Genomic DNA, 17,834 nt, shown 5'->3' with positions numbered 1-17,834 from the left:
ATTTAGGAAAAATGTCTATTCTAGGAGTGGGGAGGGGGTTTCTTCATGACTGTGCTTGGGTTTCAGTGACACTACGTGGAAATGGTGATCACGGGCTAGGCCAAGTGCCTCTCAGTCTCCTTTCTGGCCCTCCGACTCCCGGCCAGCGTTGGTCTGCTGGGTCACAGAAGCCTGGAGAAGGCTGGGCAGGGCAGCTGGTAGCCAGGTTCCCGCTGGCTCCAGGCAAACTAGGTCTGAGTGGCTCCTCTCTGCCCTCGGGGCAGGGCTGGATGGGGCCATGTCAAAGGGAAGTGAGTCCACCCCTTTCCTGAAGGAAGGAAGCGGTTAAGCAGAAGGTAGCCTGGAGACATGACGCGAGACTGTCTCTCTGCGGAAGCTCCAGTGGAGAAATGAAGATGGAACGCTTGCATGAGAACAGCCCCATCTTGACAAACCCGGAGACGGAGCATGGCGGGGAGACAGTCTCCTGACAGAAGACATTCCATCACTGACCACGTGGGTTTAACAAAATGTGTGAACCTGAACGTCATTAAGCCTCTAGATCCAACTACCAACTTACAAGAAAGACAGAGAAGAGACATGTTTAATGACACCAGGAGGGTGCAATCAACAAAATCCAGACCGTGGGAAACCCCCTAGGAAAAGGGCCTGGCTTCCTCAACAAATACATTGCAAAAGTAAAAAAAAGGGAGAGAGAGAAAGAGATGAAGAGACAGATGAACCTATGGGAAATAAGAGACTTATCAACCAAATGCAATGTGTGGACTTAATTGGATCCTGAATCAAAAAGTAAAAATAAAAAAAGTAAACTGACACTTATGATGCAATTGGGACTTGAACGTGGACTGGATATTTAATGATATTAATTGTTTTAGTTGGGCTAATGGTACTGTGGTTATGTCATTGAAAAAACAGCCCTTGTGGTGCTGGCCCGGTGGCATAGTGGTTAGGTTCTCACACTCCACTTCTGCCCAGGGTTCACAGGTTTGGATCCTGGGCGTGGACCTAGCACCACTCATCAAGCCACACTGTGGCAGCATCCCACATAAAATAGAGGAAGATGGGCACAGATGTTAGCTCAGCAACAATCTTCCTCACACACATGATAAACAATAGCCCTTGTCATTCTGAAACATTCACAGATAAAATAGTCTGACATCTGGGGAAAGGGGGTGGGGGTAGAGCTGAAAGAAACATGGTCTTGGGTTGATGATATTGCAGCTGGGTGAGTGGAGTTTAATTATACTCTTCTGCTATTTTTGTGTATGCTTGAACTTTTCTGTAATAACATATAATGCTTTAAAAAGAATAAATCAGGGGCTGGCCCCGTGGCCGAGTGGTTAAGTTCGCGCGCTCTGCTCCAGGAGGTCCAGTGTTTCGTTGGTTCGAATCCTGGGCATGGACATGGCACTGCTCATCAAACCATGCTGAGGCAGCATCCCACATGCCACAGCTAGAAAGACCCACAACGAAGAATATACAACTATGTACCAGGGGGCTTTGGGGAGAAAAAGGAAAAAAAAAAAAAAAAAAGAATAAGTCAGGGCCTTATCTGCACAGGTGAGTGGTTTGGGCAATGGCAGTGGAGAATGGAATCATGATGGGAGGGACCCTTTCCAACAACTCAGCAATGCTAGACTATCATTTATCAGATGCCTAGGAGCCCGGGACCGTGCTGAGCCCCATCCATGTGATACCTCATTTAATCTTCACAGCACCTCCAGGAGACACATATGATTGTCATCTTCACTTACAGATGAGGAAACTGAGGTTCAGAGAGGTTAAGAAACCTGCCTAAAGTCACACAGTTAGGAAGTGATTCAGAGAATCCAGGACACAGACCCATGCTGGCTCTAGAACCTCCACTGCTGGGATCTGAGCTTGAGTTTTTGCTCCAATATCAGTATTCTTTCTATTCTACCATTACCACACCACTTAAAAAAAGAGAAATATCTTTATTGTTTTCCTGATATGAAAATGCAAGTACGATAGATAAAGCAGGAACACTGCAACTTGTTTGCTTATGAGAAGCTAGGACACTTCCAAACAGAGCTCAAGATTAAGGCCACTAGGGGGAGCCTTTCCACAGAGGAGGAGGTGAGGGCAGTTGGTAGGGCCTGGGCTGGGTCTGAAGAGTGGAGACCTTCTCTACGTTTGCAATAGAAGTCCTGTTTCTCTGTAATGATGTTTATCCTCCCAGTGCTGTCCTATCTCCTTTTCAGCAAAGGAGGTAGCCTCTGATGCCAAAAAGGAAGTGTAAGTGAGCCCAGCAGCCCGGGCCTCTGTGCTCCCACCCAGGGCTGAGACTAGCACTCGCCCGGCATCACCCACCTTGGAGGCCAGCGCTGCATCCAGGGAGAAAGCCCTTTGCTCACTTCACTCTCTCATCGGAGAGTTGAAGGCACCGCCGTCTTGTAACATGGGTGAGATGGTGACCATTTAGGAGGCTATTATTTCTAGTGCCCTTGATAGCTTACCCTCCCAAGCTCCTCTGCCCAGCCTGCTGACAACTCCTCCCACCACTCGTGGGACGGGCGGCAATCCACTTGTAAAGGAACTCAAGGTATAGCCTTTCAGACGACCTAACTTTTCCCAGATGTCTGTTTCCTTTTCACCAATGGCATTCTCAATATTCAAGCTTAAAACTTACGTGAAGTTTTACCCAAAACATGTTCAACAATGTTCATGGTAGTATTACTTATTATAGCCCAAACTGGAAACTACCCAAATACTGCCAATGGTAGAACGGATTAACAAATTGTGGTATATTCGTACAGTGGAATACTGCACAGCCAAGAAAATGAATGACCTGCACCACACTCAACAACATGGGCCGATTTCACAAACACAAAGCTGAGCAAAAGGAGCTAGACACAAAAGAAGACATAATGTGTGATTTCGTCTATATAAAATCCGCAACGGATGACACCCCTAGATGCTGTCAGAGACAGGACAGTGGTGACCCTCGGAGGGAATGGTGAGTTGGGGGGGGACTGCTGGGGTGCTGGTAAGGTTCTGCTCATGATCAGGGTGCTGGTTACAGTTGTGCTCACTCTGAGAAAAACTCATCACGCTGTGCACAAATGATTGGTTTCTATATAATACTTCAATGAAAACTTCAAAAATGTATGCAGATTTAAAACAAAACTATTCTCTAGTAATGCTGTTCAACTGCATACAAAGGCAGAGTTTGACACGGTGCCCACGCTGGGGATACCCAGTTGACAGTGACTGCCTTCACAAGAACTTGCCGGAACAGTGGCTATTCTATGGCGCCTCCACCGAAGTCTCAGGACCTTACCTATGTCTTCCTTGAGGTCGATTTCGGCTGTGGTCGGGTGGACAATGCCCTCTACTCTCATGGAGCCAATATGGCTGATGTCACTCTGGGTCAAGGAGAGCTGTGTCAGGAAGAAAAGATGGAGAGCATTGGAAGGATCAAATCCTATTAGAAATCTTGACATTTTACCTCACGCCTGTTAATTCTCTCAGTTGTTTATGCCGAATGTCAACAGAAAGGGCTGCTCACAGAGCAACCGTCTCATTTCCCAGGTGTTCAGTTTTCAGTGTGCTCTTCTGAGCTCAATGGATGGGATTTTCACTCTGAGGCTAGGAGCAGGTAACAGCTCTGCCCCTTTCCAGGAGTAGGAATGGGACCTCCCCTCCTCTTTCTGTCCTTATAGCTATGCCTTTGCTTCCCAATCTGGGTGACCCGGTGTCGGTGACTATGAGTAGCTCCTGTGAGGGAGCCAGGGCTTGCTCTCTCCTTTCCCCTCAGTACAGACCTTTGGGTGCAGGGACCACCTTGCTGGAGAGGAGCGATGGGCTCCGGGATTCTGACCTACCTGGCCACCCCGCCGTATGGGGACCACAGTCTTGGGCTACACTAGTGAAATGCTACCCCATACGATCATGGCTGAGCGGAATGGAGGGCATTCACCATCATCTCCCCATGTGAGCAAGAGCTTTCTGCTCCCCTAGAGAAGTGAGAGAGAGCTAATCACCATGGAACTCTGGACAGCCCTTAGAGGGGACAGAAATGCCACCTCTGCGGTTCCCTGCTTTCATCAGAGATGAAGTAGGAATCTGCCACATTTTTGCTCTTTCTAACATGCCCTTCCAAATGGCTTCAAGAGAGGCTCACACTATTGTCAGGCTGCAGACATTCAGCTACCAAAGATATGATGAACTGACTGTGTCCTCATGTATCTTATTTTAGCCCTAGTTGACTGGTAGATAAATTATCTGTTCCGTAAACTTTACGCCTGTGGGAATGAATTATTTGCATGTCTGGCTGGACGGCTGCTGTGCTGCTGAAGGCTGTTCAAATGTATAGCCCTGTTTGTTTTCTTTCTGCTGTTGTGAAAGGCAAGCCGACTGAATTATTGGCAAATAATTTATTTCTAACACCGGGGATATTCAAGAAACATATATTCCCATTTTCTTTCTTTGATACATGACATTGAACCATGGAAGGCAGCCCTCCCAAAGGCTGCTGGAGATAGCAGGCTATGGATTTTTTGGTGGGCACAGAAATAATTGGAGCATAAGGAATTCCCAGAAAAACCAGTAATGCCATCCCATCTAGTGACTAGAAAGATTCCCTACGCTTACTTTGGCTGACCAATGTCAGCATGAACAATTCTCAGTGCTAAAGAGCTTGTTTAATCTCACAACGAACGCAGACACTGCCGTAGCTCTTTAGCTTAAAAATGAATAATTCAAGACTAGAGTGAAAGCCGTATTAGGGGAGCGGGGGATGGAGGAGGCACCATTGCTGTAAACAGTAGGTTATAGACACGCACTGCTATTTTACTACAGTGTATTACGATTCTCTTTATTACCTTCTGCCCTAGAACAAGGCTCTTAGAAGACAGGATGGTGAATCCATCCCCTGGCCCATCCTCAGTGGTGGAATTTGAAGTTCCTTCTTTATCGCTGTCCTTCGGTTTGGACTATGGGTAGAAATCAGAATGACAGATGGAAAATAATCCAGAGAAAGCCCAAAGCGGCTTTATTAAGTTCTTCCCACAGCTACCAGCAACTTGGATGGGAAAGGACGTGGTCAGGCATTAAGTTCTGCTGTTTTTGACGGAGGGAAGCAAGAGACAGCAATATGAGGGAAAGACAAGAGTCCCGCCAAAACTACAGTGTGTTACAGGGCACCCTGGACACGGCACGTGATTCTGCTCTTTTCAACACCTGCTCCTTATGACAAGCGTCAGAACCGTGTGGGGCCATTCACAGCACACCGCTCAACTTCTCTTCTCCCCAGGATTCCCCGGGGCTCGGGGGTAGTGGGGGAAACTCGTACAATCTTTTGTGTTACCATGGAGGTTGGTAGAATGAAAATCTGACCATCTCTGAAGCAGCACTGTCCAATAGAACTTTCCACCATCCGAGAAATGTTCCATGCCCGTGCTGCTCAGTGCTTTTGAGCACTTGAAATGTGGCTGGTGCAACTGAGGAACTGTATTTCTAATTTGATTTACTCTTCATTAATTTTAATTCCCAAAGTTAAATAGCCACATGTGGCTAGCAGTCACCGTGCTGGGCAGCACAGGAAGCATCACGCCACAAATGGCATCTGAGCTACAGCTCCTCAGCATATAGACTCTCTGAAGACCTGAAGTTCCACCGGCTGACCTCAGGCAACTATTCAGGGGAGACGGGAGGGTTTTCAGGATGTAACAGGGAGCTCTGCAGGGAAATGCAAAGAAATTTCTGGGCTATCATCTCTCACGGCAGGTTTTGCTGGGGGCAGTGGAAGGGATCTGGAAACATGAAGACCAACCCACGCTTTGGGTTTGGGAACCTCTAGTGGATCCTGCTTAAGGATTCGAGCTCTAGTCTCAAGGGCCCTTTATTCTTCTCCATACACCTTCTTGTGCTTTTCTCCCAGCACCAAGCAGTCCCCAGCCTTCAGCGGTGCTGGCTACACCCTCATCTCTTGATCATTCGACTTTCCCCCCGCTCTGAGCATCCCACGCTCACAGATGCAGCCGCGCTCACCTTTTTGGACGTCCGTGGTTTGGCAGCCTTGGATTTCTTGCCCCCTTTCTTGCCTGACGTGGCCTTCCTTCCTCTTTTCTCTGGGGGTGGGGAGAGGATAGTTTCTGACTTGCCTTTGGTCCCTCGCTTCTTGGCCAGCAGCTCAGGGTGAATTCTGGGCAGAACGCCTCCACTGGCGATGGTCACTCCTTTCAATAGCTGAAGAGAGAAAACGCATGAGCTTGGACAGCGAACAGCTTGCTAGTTCTGGATTCAATACGGTTCTAACGGCTGGCAAAACAAGCGTTAAATCTGGTCTTTGCCTTTGGAAGATACTGCAGAGTACGCCGTTTAATTGGCTTTCTCGTTTCACTCGTAGAGCGTGTCTCTGTAGGGATCAAGGCAAGCTGTGATCTTGTACAGAAAGCCAAACAAGCAAAGCAAAATGAAGGGGTATAGAGGTTGAAACCAGGGATGCTGTCCAGGGCTCTGGCATTCCAGGCATAACAGAGGATAAAGAGCTTCACATGCAGGGAGCGCAGCTTGACGAAACTAGGTTCAAAGGTTAATGCTCAGGCTAGACCCACTTAACAACAGACCAGTGGTCTCCGCTCTTTGGATCATGCATTCCATCGGTTAAACATGCTTGACCGTGCACCTCCCAAATGATCTGTTTCCTCTCACTAATTGACATGTGCCACCACACGAATACATTCTGCACATCCTAAATGGCACTACTCAAAGTATGGTCTGCAACCAGGGCTGGTCCACAAACTGTTAGTTACCTGTCTGTGACAAAGGAAGTACAAAAACACAAGGAAGAGTCTAGAAACTCTTATAGCAAACTGACAGAATTATTGTACTTCTGTTGGATCTAATAACAAAAAATTATGGTTTATAGTTTGTATGTTTTCGTTTTTTATTTTTCTAGAAATTTTTTTAATTGTACTTTTGGAAACTATCAGTCCACGATGGATTTAAAATGAGAACTGATTCTTCACCACAGACAGCTTGAGAAGAAAGAGATTAAAAAATAAATATAAATAAAAGTTCTCATCCTATTTATTTGCCACTTTGCACATCCTTAGGGGGGATTCACTCCACTCTGGAGTCAGTTCTGAAATATAGGGGGTCAGTTCTAATATATAAGGAAGCACTCTCCTGCCCTCATCAGAATAAATAGTCAAGAAAGCCTGGGTGAAGAAACTGTAAAGAGAATAACGTGTGTGCTGCGCGTTCCCCAGCCACACACAGAGCTTGCTTTTAAAGAGGAAAAGGCCTGGCAAGATCCAGAACATATGATGGTACCTATTCCAGAGGCAATTTTCTTTTCACTCTGAATGACCTAGCTAGAAGAATTTGTTCTTCTCTTGTATGATCAGAATTCTTTCGTATAAAAGTGCCGGGAACCGAGGCAGGAACGGTTTGTAAGCAGCAGGGTCCAGGTGCAGTGTGTGTTTGGCAAACCCATCCCATGGCCTGTCTCCAGGCTTCACACCTACCTGATTGAGCTCCTCGTCATTGGCAACAGCCAGCAGGATGTGTCTCGGCGCTATCCGCGCCTTCTTGTTGTCCCTTGCGGCATTCCCAGCCAATTCTAGAATTTCAGCTGAAATTACAAGGGGGAGTTAACAGGCAATCACAGAAAAAGGTCGGAGCTTTCTAAAGCTTTCCTTTGGAAATTGTCTTTGAGTTTGATCACATTTATTCATTTGTGAGTTTTATGTCTGGGCCTGGAAAAAAAATGCAGAAGGCCGAAAAGAACTCAGGTCACAGACAAGTAAGATATTTTAGCAAGACTTGATATATGGTCCTGTGGCAAAGTCTTCTAGTTATCCCTTGACATGAATTCTCCCCCAGCTTCCTTATATATGGACCTCTTTTTGCTGCACCCATAACCACAGGAACAAAGACAGTATTTCCCAACCTCGTTTGTTGATAAGTGTGGTCACGTGACTAAGTTCTGGCCAATGAAAGGCAAGCAGTCATGCTGTAGGGTACCTCTGAGAAGTGTCCATCAATGAAGGGATTGTGCCCTTCGTCCCCTTCTACTGGTGGACTAGGGACATGATGGCTGGAATTTGAGCAGCCATCTTTGACCAAGAGGAAGAAGTCATAAATGATAGAGCAACAAGATAGATGGGACCTGAATCTCTTATGACAGTGGAGCCTTCTTATCAACCTGGACTGTCTTCTATAGACTTCTTTTTACGAGAGAGAAACTCTCTTGTTTAAGCCACTGTTAGCAGAAGTTAATCCTGACCAAAACAGAACTCTAACATAGGACCTAAGTTTCTTTCATTCTATAGAGAGCAGGACCATCTCTATGAAGATTAATGACACAGGTGAAGTCTGTCTTTGGTACCCACTGGGACCCTTTTCAGAATCTCTTTTTCCTCTTCACATGAGACCCCAGGTCCCTCCTGTCCTAAACGAAAGTGGATGGGAAGAACTCACTTATACTGCGGGAGGAGGAAATGCTTAACCAGAGAAGTGAGTTCCTAATAGGCATCCTGTGAGACCCGGGAAGGAAGGTAGGCTGGGGCCCAAGGGTTTCCCACATACCCCTCAGGACTTAAGCATGGCTCTGACTTTAACAAACATGTCACTTCGTCAATGTAAACAAGTTGGTAAAAAAGAATTTTCCCAAAACCATTTCACGTGCTACCCAATTTTTGACTCAAAATTAAAAAAATCTATAGAATTGGTTTACACCATTTGTATGCTTTCCCCCTTCCCCCCTTTGTCTTATTTTCTTATTTTTTTCTTCCTCAATTTTAGAAGGATGTTCTGCTAAATCACATTTGTCTGCTTCCAAAAGTATGAATGAGCCTTTAAAGAAAAAGAACTTCCCTTAGAAAGCTAGAGGCAACGTGCCAACGTCTTGTCTCACTGATAACGTGGGAGAAAAAGTGTGTGTATGTGCGTGTGTGCATGAGTATCTTGTGTGTTTAAGTGTGTGTGCAGGTGTCTGTGCAGGTGTGTGTTGAGGGATTTTCTGGTACCATGGCATAAATGTAAACCATAAGATTAACAGGCGATTCTGTACGAGTCTTTACAATTAACCTAATTTCAAACAAAATAGCACATGAAATTGCCATGATTCATAAAATCTATGGCAATAAAAAAAACCCCTTGGCATAAGTATGCCATATCGACTAAGCAAATGTGATTAACAAAAAACTTAGAATAAAATAAGCACTGTAGTTAAATATTTATATGGCATTTCCATAATGAAAAGAGCTAAATCACCGCAAACTCATTCTCACACCGTTTTCCAGGTGATCAGGCAATGAATGTTGTGTTTGCCAACAGTTTGTTACAGCGTGACCATGTCTGCAGAGTCAAAGACTGGGGCGCTGCAGGTTGAGAGGTAGGAGCACGGCCGCTGGGAAGACGGGGAGAGTCTGACATTAACGCTGTATTAGGTCATGGGGCGTGCTGCCTTCAGGCTGCTGCCTGACCCTTTCCTTCTCTTAGAAAGGGTACCTGTGAAAGGCTGTCGCTAGAGAGCTGTCACAGACAGGCTTGCTCGATGACTCCAGGTTAGAATGCACGCCCCCACTGCGCACAATATGAAGGAGTTTCCTGCCCCTGCTCATTGTGGGGGCCTCCCCTTGGGAGGAAGGGACACTCCATTTACCTCTTTGTCTAGATGGGACAAAGTCAAGGAACCTCCTAATTTTAAGCTTCTGAGCAATCGAATTTAATCGAGCCCCCTGGACCATGACTTGCCTGCCTCTGTCACCTGCACTTAGATGGAGCAGTCGGGCATTCTCCCAAGTCCATCGAATTAGCCATCAGCACGACAGCAGGGCTAATGGGAAGCCCAATACGCCTGGACCTTCAAGCAGCCCCTGAAGGCCAGGTTATTGTCAGCCTAACAGAGAGATGCACAGACACTGGATTCAGAGGAGGGAAATCTGGCAGCACAGGAAGAGACTAGAGGCAGCGGTCCAGCGGGTGGCACAACACAGGGCCCGCAGGCGAGGCTGCACCTCAGGTGAGGAGCGTGCGCCTGGGCTTCTGGACCAGCCCTTCTGAAATAAGTTATAAGAAGGAAAACCTTGACTATGTGCTCCAGTGCAAAAGCAGAGGTAGAACTTTTTTTCTTTAGAGATCAAAACTTCTTACTAATACACAGAAGAACATCGAGACCAAGGAGCTCTTTTCTCTGTTGGCTGTTTAGTCTGAACACTTCTTGGAACAAGGACTTCACCATTTAAATGTCTGAAATAACATTAACCATTACTAATATTTTGAAATGTTATTATGACAATACACTCACACGAACTATAAAAGTTTGCTACATTTTTGAGTGGTTTTATTGATCTGGGGAACACAAGTATCCTTCTATTGGCAATCAATAGGAAAATGAGATTCGTAGAGTACAAATTCATTTCGCTGCAAATTTTGTGGGAAGATCATTATTCCGCTAAGTGGTGAATTCCATGGAAGTCTATAGACTTCCATACAAACCTCTCACTTCTCGGAAGTCACACTTCCAGCAATAGTAACCATCTGGATTATAGCTGAGAGTCTGGTAGTAACAGAAAATTATTTCTGTAGCCAAAAGGGATGTTGGAAAGCTCATCAAGCACATTATTGTGGAGGAGTCTGTGTCCTCTCATTTTGTACACCATCTAAACCAACACTGGCTATCCCAGCCCACAGGAGATGGGAAACACCGCATTAAATGGAGAGTGGGGACAGAGGGCATGGAGCGGCCACTCCTTCAAGACTGTCTCCTGCCCAGCCGTTTCCTGCTTGTCCTCTTGCCCATAGGTGGTGCTGCCCCCGGGGCTCTGTCTGGGCCCTCTGCTCTGCTCGGGCTATGGAGTCTTCTGGGGAAATCGAATCCATCCACGGCTCCAGCTTCCACGTGCCTGCCCACGCCACCAGAGAGGCACATCCAGCCCTGCTGTGACGGCACCAGGACAGCCTCTCCCGGGCATCCCACAGGGAAACCAAACTCACCACATCTCCAAACCCAAAGCACAACCCCCGCCCCTGCTCCTCCCATTGCCCTTGGGACTGACTGCGCCTCCAGAGACCTGGGAGTCATTCCCTACCTGCCCCCATCCCCTCCCCACCTAGGCAATCTCACATACCTCTGCCCCCTTTTCTCGACGCTTGTTGCCACTGCCTGAGTGAAGGCTCGCTTCTCTTGCCAGCCAGACACCCTAATTGTTACAGGTGTCTAAATGGTTTCCCTGCCCCCAATTCTGTCCTCGGATCCATGCCAACAAGCCCACAGCTGGCCGATAGGTACCTTTGTGCAAATTTGAAAAAGACATCCCTTCCTCAAGATACTTTACACTCCCTGATTTTGTTAGAACACCCTTTACGGCCATCTGCTGGAAACGCTCCTAATAAATATACAAATCTAGGGGCCGGCCCAGTGGCACAGTGGGTAAGTTTGCGCTCTCTGCTTTGGTGGCCCAGGTTTCATGGGTTCGGATCCCAGGTGCAGACCTACACACCACTCATCAAGTCATGCTGTGGCAGCATCCCATGTACAAAAAATAGAGGAAGATTGGCACAGATGTTAGCTCAGAGCCAACCTTCCTCACCAGAAAAAAAAACAAAAGAAAAACCAAATCTTTGAGGTCTATGATGTGAATGATATTTCCTTAAATCTATGTCCTTGTGCAGTGTACAATGTACACAACCATACATGTGGCCCTGGCTGCCAAAGTGATCTTTTCAAAACACAATGTAATAAATGAAAATCATTAGATAAAAAAATGCTTGGTGTTAAATAGATAAACCCAGTGGTCTGGAAATGATGTGTAAATGATGGGTTTCTATGTTACACAACAATTTCATGAGGTGCCTTGAGTTTCAAATCTTGTTTTAAGACCTATTTGTCCTGTCAATTAAAAATATATTATAGAACATTTTTTCAACATAAAAATGATTATAAATTATTCATTTTCAATATCTTACATTTACTTTGTATCTATTATTGATAAATACAAAATCTTTTTCTGGAATTTGGGGGTTGCTTCTTCAATCCGTTTTTCCTCACTTACACTGGAGATGTGAACTGGGCCAACACTTACAGATTGAGAAACTCAAGTAGGAAAGTGAGTCCACGCTGGGAGGCTCAGGCTGGCCCAGGTGGACGGGATAATCTGGACGAGCCGTTCAACTGGCAATTGTCACTAGATTGTGCAACCTCCTCCCAGCTGGGACCAGAAACACTGTGTGGCTCTGACAGCACGACGTGTGAACCAGGGGCCAGCTAGGCGGCCAGCCCCGAGAAAACCGGCACGGCAGACTGCTCTCTCTCACCCAGAGGTGCTGAAAATTCGTGCAACTTTCTTTCTGGCTAAGTAGCCCCCAGGCTTCTCTTACTGGCCATTCCTGTGGCCCTAGGTTCCCTTGCAGAGGCAGAAAGTAGAAGAAGGGACCTGCAGCAACCACAGACATGAGTCCAAGAGGAGAAGTAAACTGGCCAGAGGAAATCAGGACCAGGGCCGGCGGCTCCCAGGCCGTCAGCAGGAGAACCCCAGGTCACCGCAGGGTTGAAGGGCCCTGTCTGCAGCCAAGATCAGGGCAGGAGATAGGAGCTCAATGCTGCAACTGAAAGTCGTGCTATGAGGGTCGGCTAGGACGGAGTGTGATAGTCGACGTGCGAGGAGGGTGGCTGCGAGAGGCTGATGTCCCCACGTGGGGACAGTGTGATGTGCTCATGTGTTCCCAGCCACCCCTCCCCTTCTGGGAGCTGGAGGAGGTCCTTCCCTTCTTGGCAGAGCCTCCAGCCGGCCTTGGAGACCCTGGGACCTCACTCCCCACAGGCTGCTGGTCTCCAGCATCTGTCGCTTCTCTCCCTGCGGCAGGGATGCGGCCCTGGTCGGCCAGGAATCCCTTTGCTAGTCTGGTGAGTCTCTTGAACCCCCTCTCAGAACAAAGGTTGATTTTTTTTATTGTAGTAAAATATGCATAAAGAAAATTTACCATTGTAACCATTTTTAAGAGCATAACTCAGTGGCATTAATTACATTCACAATGTTGTACAACCATCACCACTATCCATCTCCAGAACTTTTTCATCATCCTAAATGGAAACTCCATACCCATTAAACTATAACTCCCCATCCCATCCGCAGCCCTCCTCAGGCCCTGGCAACACCATTCTCCTCTCTGTCTCTATGGATTTTCCTATTCTAGGTTCCTCACATAGCTGGATTCCTACAATATTTGTCCTTTTGTATCTGGCTTATTTCACTTAGCATAAGGTCTTCAAGGTTCATCCATGTTGTAGCAGGTGTCAGAATTTAATTCTTTTTTATGGCTGAATAATGTCCATTGTATGAATATACCACATTTTGTTTATCCATTCATCTGTTGATGGACACTTGGGTTGTTTCCACTTTGGGTTGTGAATAATGCTGCTATGAACTTTTGTGTGTAAGGTGTGTGTTTAACTCTCTGATTTCAATTCTTTGGGGCATACACTTTGGAGCAGAACTGCTGGGTCATAGGGTCATTCTGTTTCACTTTTTCAGGAACCGCCAAACTGTCTCCCACAGCGACCACACCATATTACGTCCCCCAGCAAGGCACAGGGTTCCAATTTCTCCACAGCTTCACCAGCACTTGCCATTTTCCTTCTTTCTTTCTTTTTTTAATAACCATCCTAACGAGTGTCAGGATCAAGTTTTAAACTTGTTAAACAAGTTTTAAACATATTTATAAAATAAAATATGTGGGATGACAAAGAAACGAATTACACTGAAATATAGTTTGAAAGTATTAGAAAGTCTGGGATATAGTAGTCTATGTGCTTCTTTATTAACATATTAAATAAGATCTGATGGAGGTGATTTCTTCTTTTTTAATTTTTTAAAACATTTTTATTGAGTTAGTGATAGGTTACAATCTTGTGAAATTTCAGTTGTACATTATTGTCTGTCAGTCGTGTTGTAGGTGCACCTCTTCACCATTTGTGCCCACCCCCCCACCCCACCTTTCCCCTGGTAGCCACTAATCTGTTCTCTTTGTCCACATGTTTAAATTCCTCATATGAGTGGAGTCACACAGAGATTGTCCTTCTCTATCTGGCTTATTTCACTTAACATAATAATTCCCTCAAGGTTCATCCATGTTGTTGCAAATGGGACGATTCTGTTCTTTTTTATGGCTGAGTAGTATTCCATTGTATATATACCACATCTTCTTTATCCAATCATCTGTTGATAGGCACTTAGGTTGCTTCCACGTCTTAGCTATTATAAATAAAGCTGCAATGAACATTGAGGTGCATAGGACTTTTGGAATTGCTGACTTCAAGCTCTTTGGATAGATACCCAGCTGGGTCGTATGGTAGTTCTATTTTTAATTTTTTGAGGAATCTCCATACTGTTTTCCATAGTGGCTGCACCAGTTTGCATTCTCACCAGCAGTGTATGAGGGTTCCTTTTTCTCCACAACCTCTCCAATATTTGTTACTATTTGTTTTAGTTATTTTTGTCTTTCTAATGGGTGTAAGGTGATATCTTAGTGTAGTTTTGATTTGCATTTCCCTGATGATCAGCAATGATGAGCATCTTTTCATGTGCCTATTGGCCATCCGTATATCTTCTTTGGAGAAATGTCTGTTCATGTCTCCAGCCCATTTTTTGATCAGGTTGTTTGATTTTTTGTTGTTCAGCTGTGTGAGTTCTTTATATATTATGGATATTAAGCTTTTGTCAGATATATGACTTGCAAATATTTTTTCCCAGTTAGTGGGTTGTTGTTTTGTTTCAATCCTGTTTTCATTTCCCTTGAAGAAGCTCTTTAGTCTGATGAAGTCCCATTTGTTTATTCTTTCTATTGTTTTGATGGAGGTGATTTCTACTTCTACTGTGAGTGTGACATAAGGATAAATGTGAATGATATTCTAGATATCTATAACCATGGCAAATAAAAAGAAAATGTCAGTGATTTCAATTGGTGAAAAGTCCTGGCTAGAACTACCGCGGTTTGTAGCCACATTCACAAAGGGAGGAAACGCTAAACCTCAGGCGTGGTAGTGAACTAAAGATGGAATCCGAGGACCCGGGCTCAAGCCTCTGCTGCGTCACACCCTCTCCCACCTCCCACCCCACCAGCTGTCGTCCCCCTCTTCCCTTCTGCTGGGCCAAACTCCCCAGAAGAGTCCCCACTCCCTTTCTCTCCTGTCCACACCTCCCACCCCTCAACCCACTGCTGTTTGGCTTTGACCACCCACACTGTCCTGGCCAAGGTCACCGTGATCTTGAGATCTGTTGTCCTTGTCTGGTTTTATCGGCGTGACCTCTGAGGGTTACTGACTCCCTCTCCTCTCCCTTGGTCTCCGGGGCACTGACTCTCACGCTGCCTCCTAACCTCTGGCTGCCCTCCTCAGCCGCCTTCACCACCCTTTCCCCGCTACCTGGGCATACTGGTCTTGTCGCTGCCCTCTCTCTGGGTGACCTCACTCACTCCCACAGCCTTCACTACAGCCTGCCCACGGTGCCTGCGTCTGTACCTCCAGCCCACAGCTCCCTCCTGGGCCCCAGACACACCTAGTAGGTCTTCACTCAGTACCAGCAATAGCCTCACGGACTGAGTTGCTACCATGTGCCTGGGGCGGTGCTAAGCACCTTCACACATTATCTTACATAATCCCCACAGTGACGCTATGAGCAAGCACAGGGCTGACACTTCTTAGCTGATAAGAGTCAGAGCCAGAATCCAGTGTTCCTAACCACTCTGCCCTCCAGGGCACCTTGTAGACACCAGCCCCGCCAGGTCCCAAACTGAGCCCCTCACCCTGCTTCCTATTCTCCTCCGTTGTTTCCTACTTCAGCTGCAGGCACCATTCTCCAGGCACCAGCTACTTTCCTCTCTTCTCCTCCTCTTGGCCAATCCTCTTGGACTGGAGTTCACATCTCCACTCCTCAGCCCATGGCAGCCCAAGGCTGAAAGATTCCTGCCACCCTTGACCCCGTCCTCCTTATCCAATCGATTATTGGGCAGAGCGGACCCTGCCCTCCAGATCGCTCCCAAATTTGGCCATTTCTTCTCATCATCCCCACTGAATACCCCTAGTCCTGGCCACTGTCAATTCTCAAAAATGCCACCAATACAGCTCCCAGTGGTTTCCTGGACTCTGATCTCGCTTCCTACCAACTATTCTCCACCTAAAGCCTAAGCGATGCCCCAAATTCCGCCTCCTCCTTCGACGCCTTCCCCTGGCGTGTGTGCAAAATGTGCACACTCTCATCACGGTCCCCAAGGACCTGCCTGCCCAGGCCCTCGTCTTGTCTCTCTCCCCCTCCCATTTCCCAGCTCTGCTCCAGGTGCATGACCTTCCTCCAGTTTCTGGCAGGGGCCACATGCTTCCTCTAGACTCCAGGCCTTCACCCTTGTTCCTCTCCAACCTGACAATCTCTCCCTAGTTCAACACTCCAAATAAATCTAGTTAATTCCTCCGGATTCCCTGCCCTGGCCGCCATCAGAATCGTCTGGGGAGATTTAAAAGATCTTGATGGCAGAACACACCCCAGAATCTCCGGGGGTCAGACCTAGGCATGAGGATGTTAAATCCCTCAACTTGAGAACCATGGTTGAGAACCTGGTTTAGGTCCTAACACCCCTGCTTGGTAAGAGGCAGCCGCCCCCCAATTTCCCCAAGCTCCTCTGACGTCCCCGATCAACGCGCATGTCATCTTATCGTGCAGTGTTGAGTGATCATCTGCCCTGCAGGGACGGACCGTGTCGTCTGTCTTCCACCTGTCTTCAAGGCCTGATCCAAAGGAGGGTCTCGGTCGGTATTTGTGTCGACAGGAGGCTTTCACACTTGGAACCCCTTTCCTAACAAAATGGATTGGTGCCCCCTCCAAAAAAACCCTAACAAAAATCCCCCTTTTACTTACTCAACAATGACCTGCAATTCCACTAATAATGATTCATTTTTCACTTAAAACTCCTTGTCTTATTAAAATGTAAATACAGCTCTAAAATACAACATCTTAACGGAATTAGTCATTATACTTTGCCCTGAATGATTTCACCAGCTCTTAATAGAAGGGAGAGGAGAAGAATTGCCATTTATTAAGTGCATCCTATGCACCAGGCATTTTACACACATCGGCTCATGTAATGGAGTTAAATGAGCTAGCTCTGAAAACACTTGAAGCTCAGAGAGGTTCAGGAATCAACCCAAAGTAACAGAGCTGGTAAATTGATAAACCAGATTTAAACCGACATCTAAACCTGTGCACTCAACTCCAGCCTGAGTCTGGAGGGGAGACAAAGCACAAAAGATGGGAAGGAAGAGACACAGAGAAGACAGGCCTGGGCCTCAGAAGACCAGCTTCACCTTCCCCGTTTGACCCAGGACGATGCTGGATGCTGGGACTGGACCAGGGGAAAGAGTATTATTGGCAACAGCAGCCTTCCAGGTGCTCATCCTCTCTTCTATTTCAGGTCCAACCTCTCAGCAAACCCTGTTGGCTTTGCCTTCAAAATATACCAGTACTCTGACCACTTCTCGGTCCTTTCACTGCCCACTCCCCAACCACATGGCTCTCATCAGATGTCCCCATCAGCTTCTTGCTGCTTTCCAGGCTTCTGCTCTCTCCCCAGGGTCAGCTCACTTTCGCCTCTGCTCAGAACCCTCCAGAGCTCCCTTCTCAAGCTCTTATCCCCACCAGCCCATTCTCCCTCGGGCCTCATTTACAGTCCAAGCCCCCTCAGCTCCTGCCCTCTGGGCCCTCTGAAGTTCCCCCAGCACTCCCAGCTCTGCCCTCCCATCGCCTGGAGCTCTGCCCCGACAGCCCCTGCCGCTCCCTGCCTCCTTCACGTGCCGCCCCTGGCGGGGGACCTTA

General features: G+C 46.9%; 1 protein-coding gene across 2 annotated transcripts in view; it reads right to left on the bottom strand.

Moving 5' to 3' along the window:
• The window catches only part of MACROH2A2 (macroH2A.2 histone), a 50,856-nt gene that overhangs the window by 9,980 nt on the left and 23,042 nt on the right, over positions 1-17,834 (bottom strand). For both annotated transcript variants that reach the window (XM_005602433.4, XM_023644212.2), the window contains exons 3-6: positions 7,494-7,600; positions 6,013-6,210; positions 4,845-4,955; positions 3,302-3,401 (exon numbers count right to left, since the gene is read on the bottom strand). In XM_005602433.4, the coding sequence (XP_005602490.2) occupies positions 3,302-3,401; positions 4,845-4,955; positions 6,013-6,210; positions 7,494-7,600 (516 nt within the window). The remainder of the gene's footprint in view (positions 1-3,301; positions 3,402-4,844; positions 4,956-6,012; positions 6,211-7,493; positions 7,601-17,834) is intronic.

The sequence above is a fragment of the Equus caballus genome, chromosome 1, assembly GCF_041296265.1.
Source record: "Equus caballus isolate H_3958 breed thoroughbred chromosome 1, TB-T2T, whole genome shotgun sequence".
NCBI classification, from domain to species: Eukaryota; Metazoa; Chordata; class Mammalia; order Perissodactyla; family Equidae; genus Equus; species Equus caballus.
This window is presented reverse-complemented; position numbering and strand designations above follow the sequence as displayed.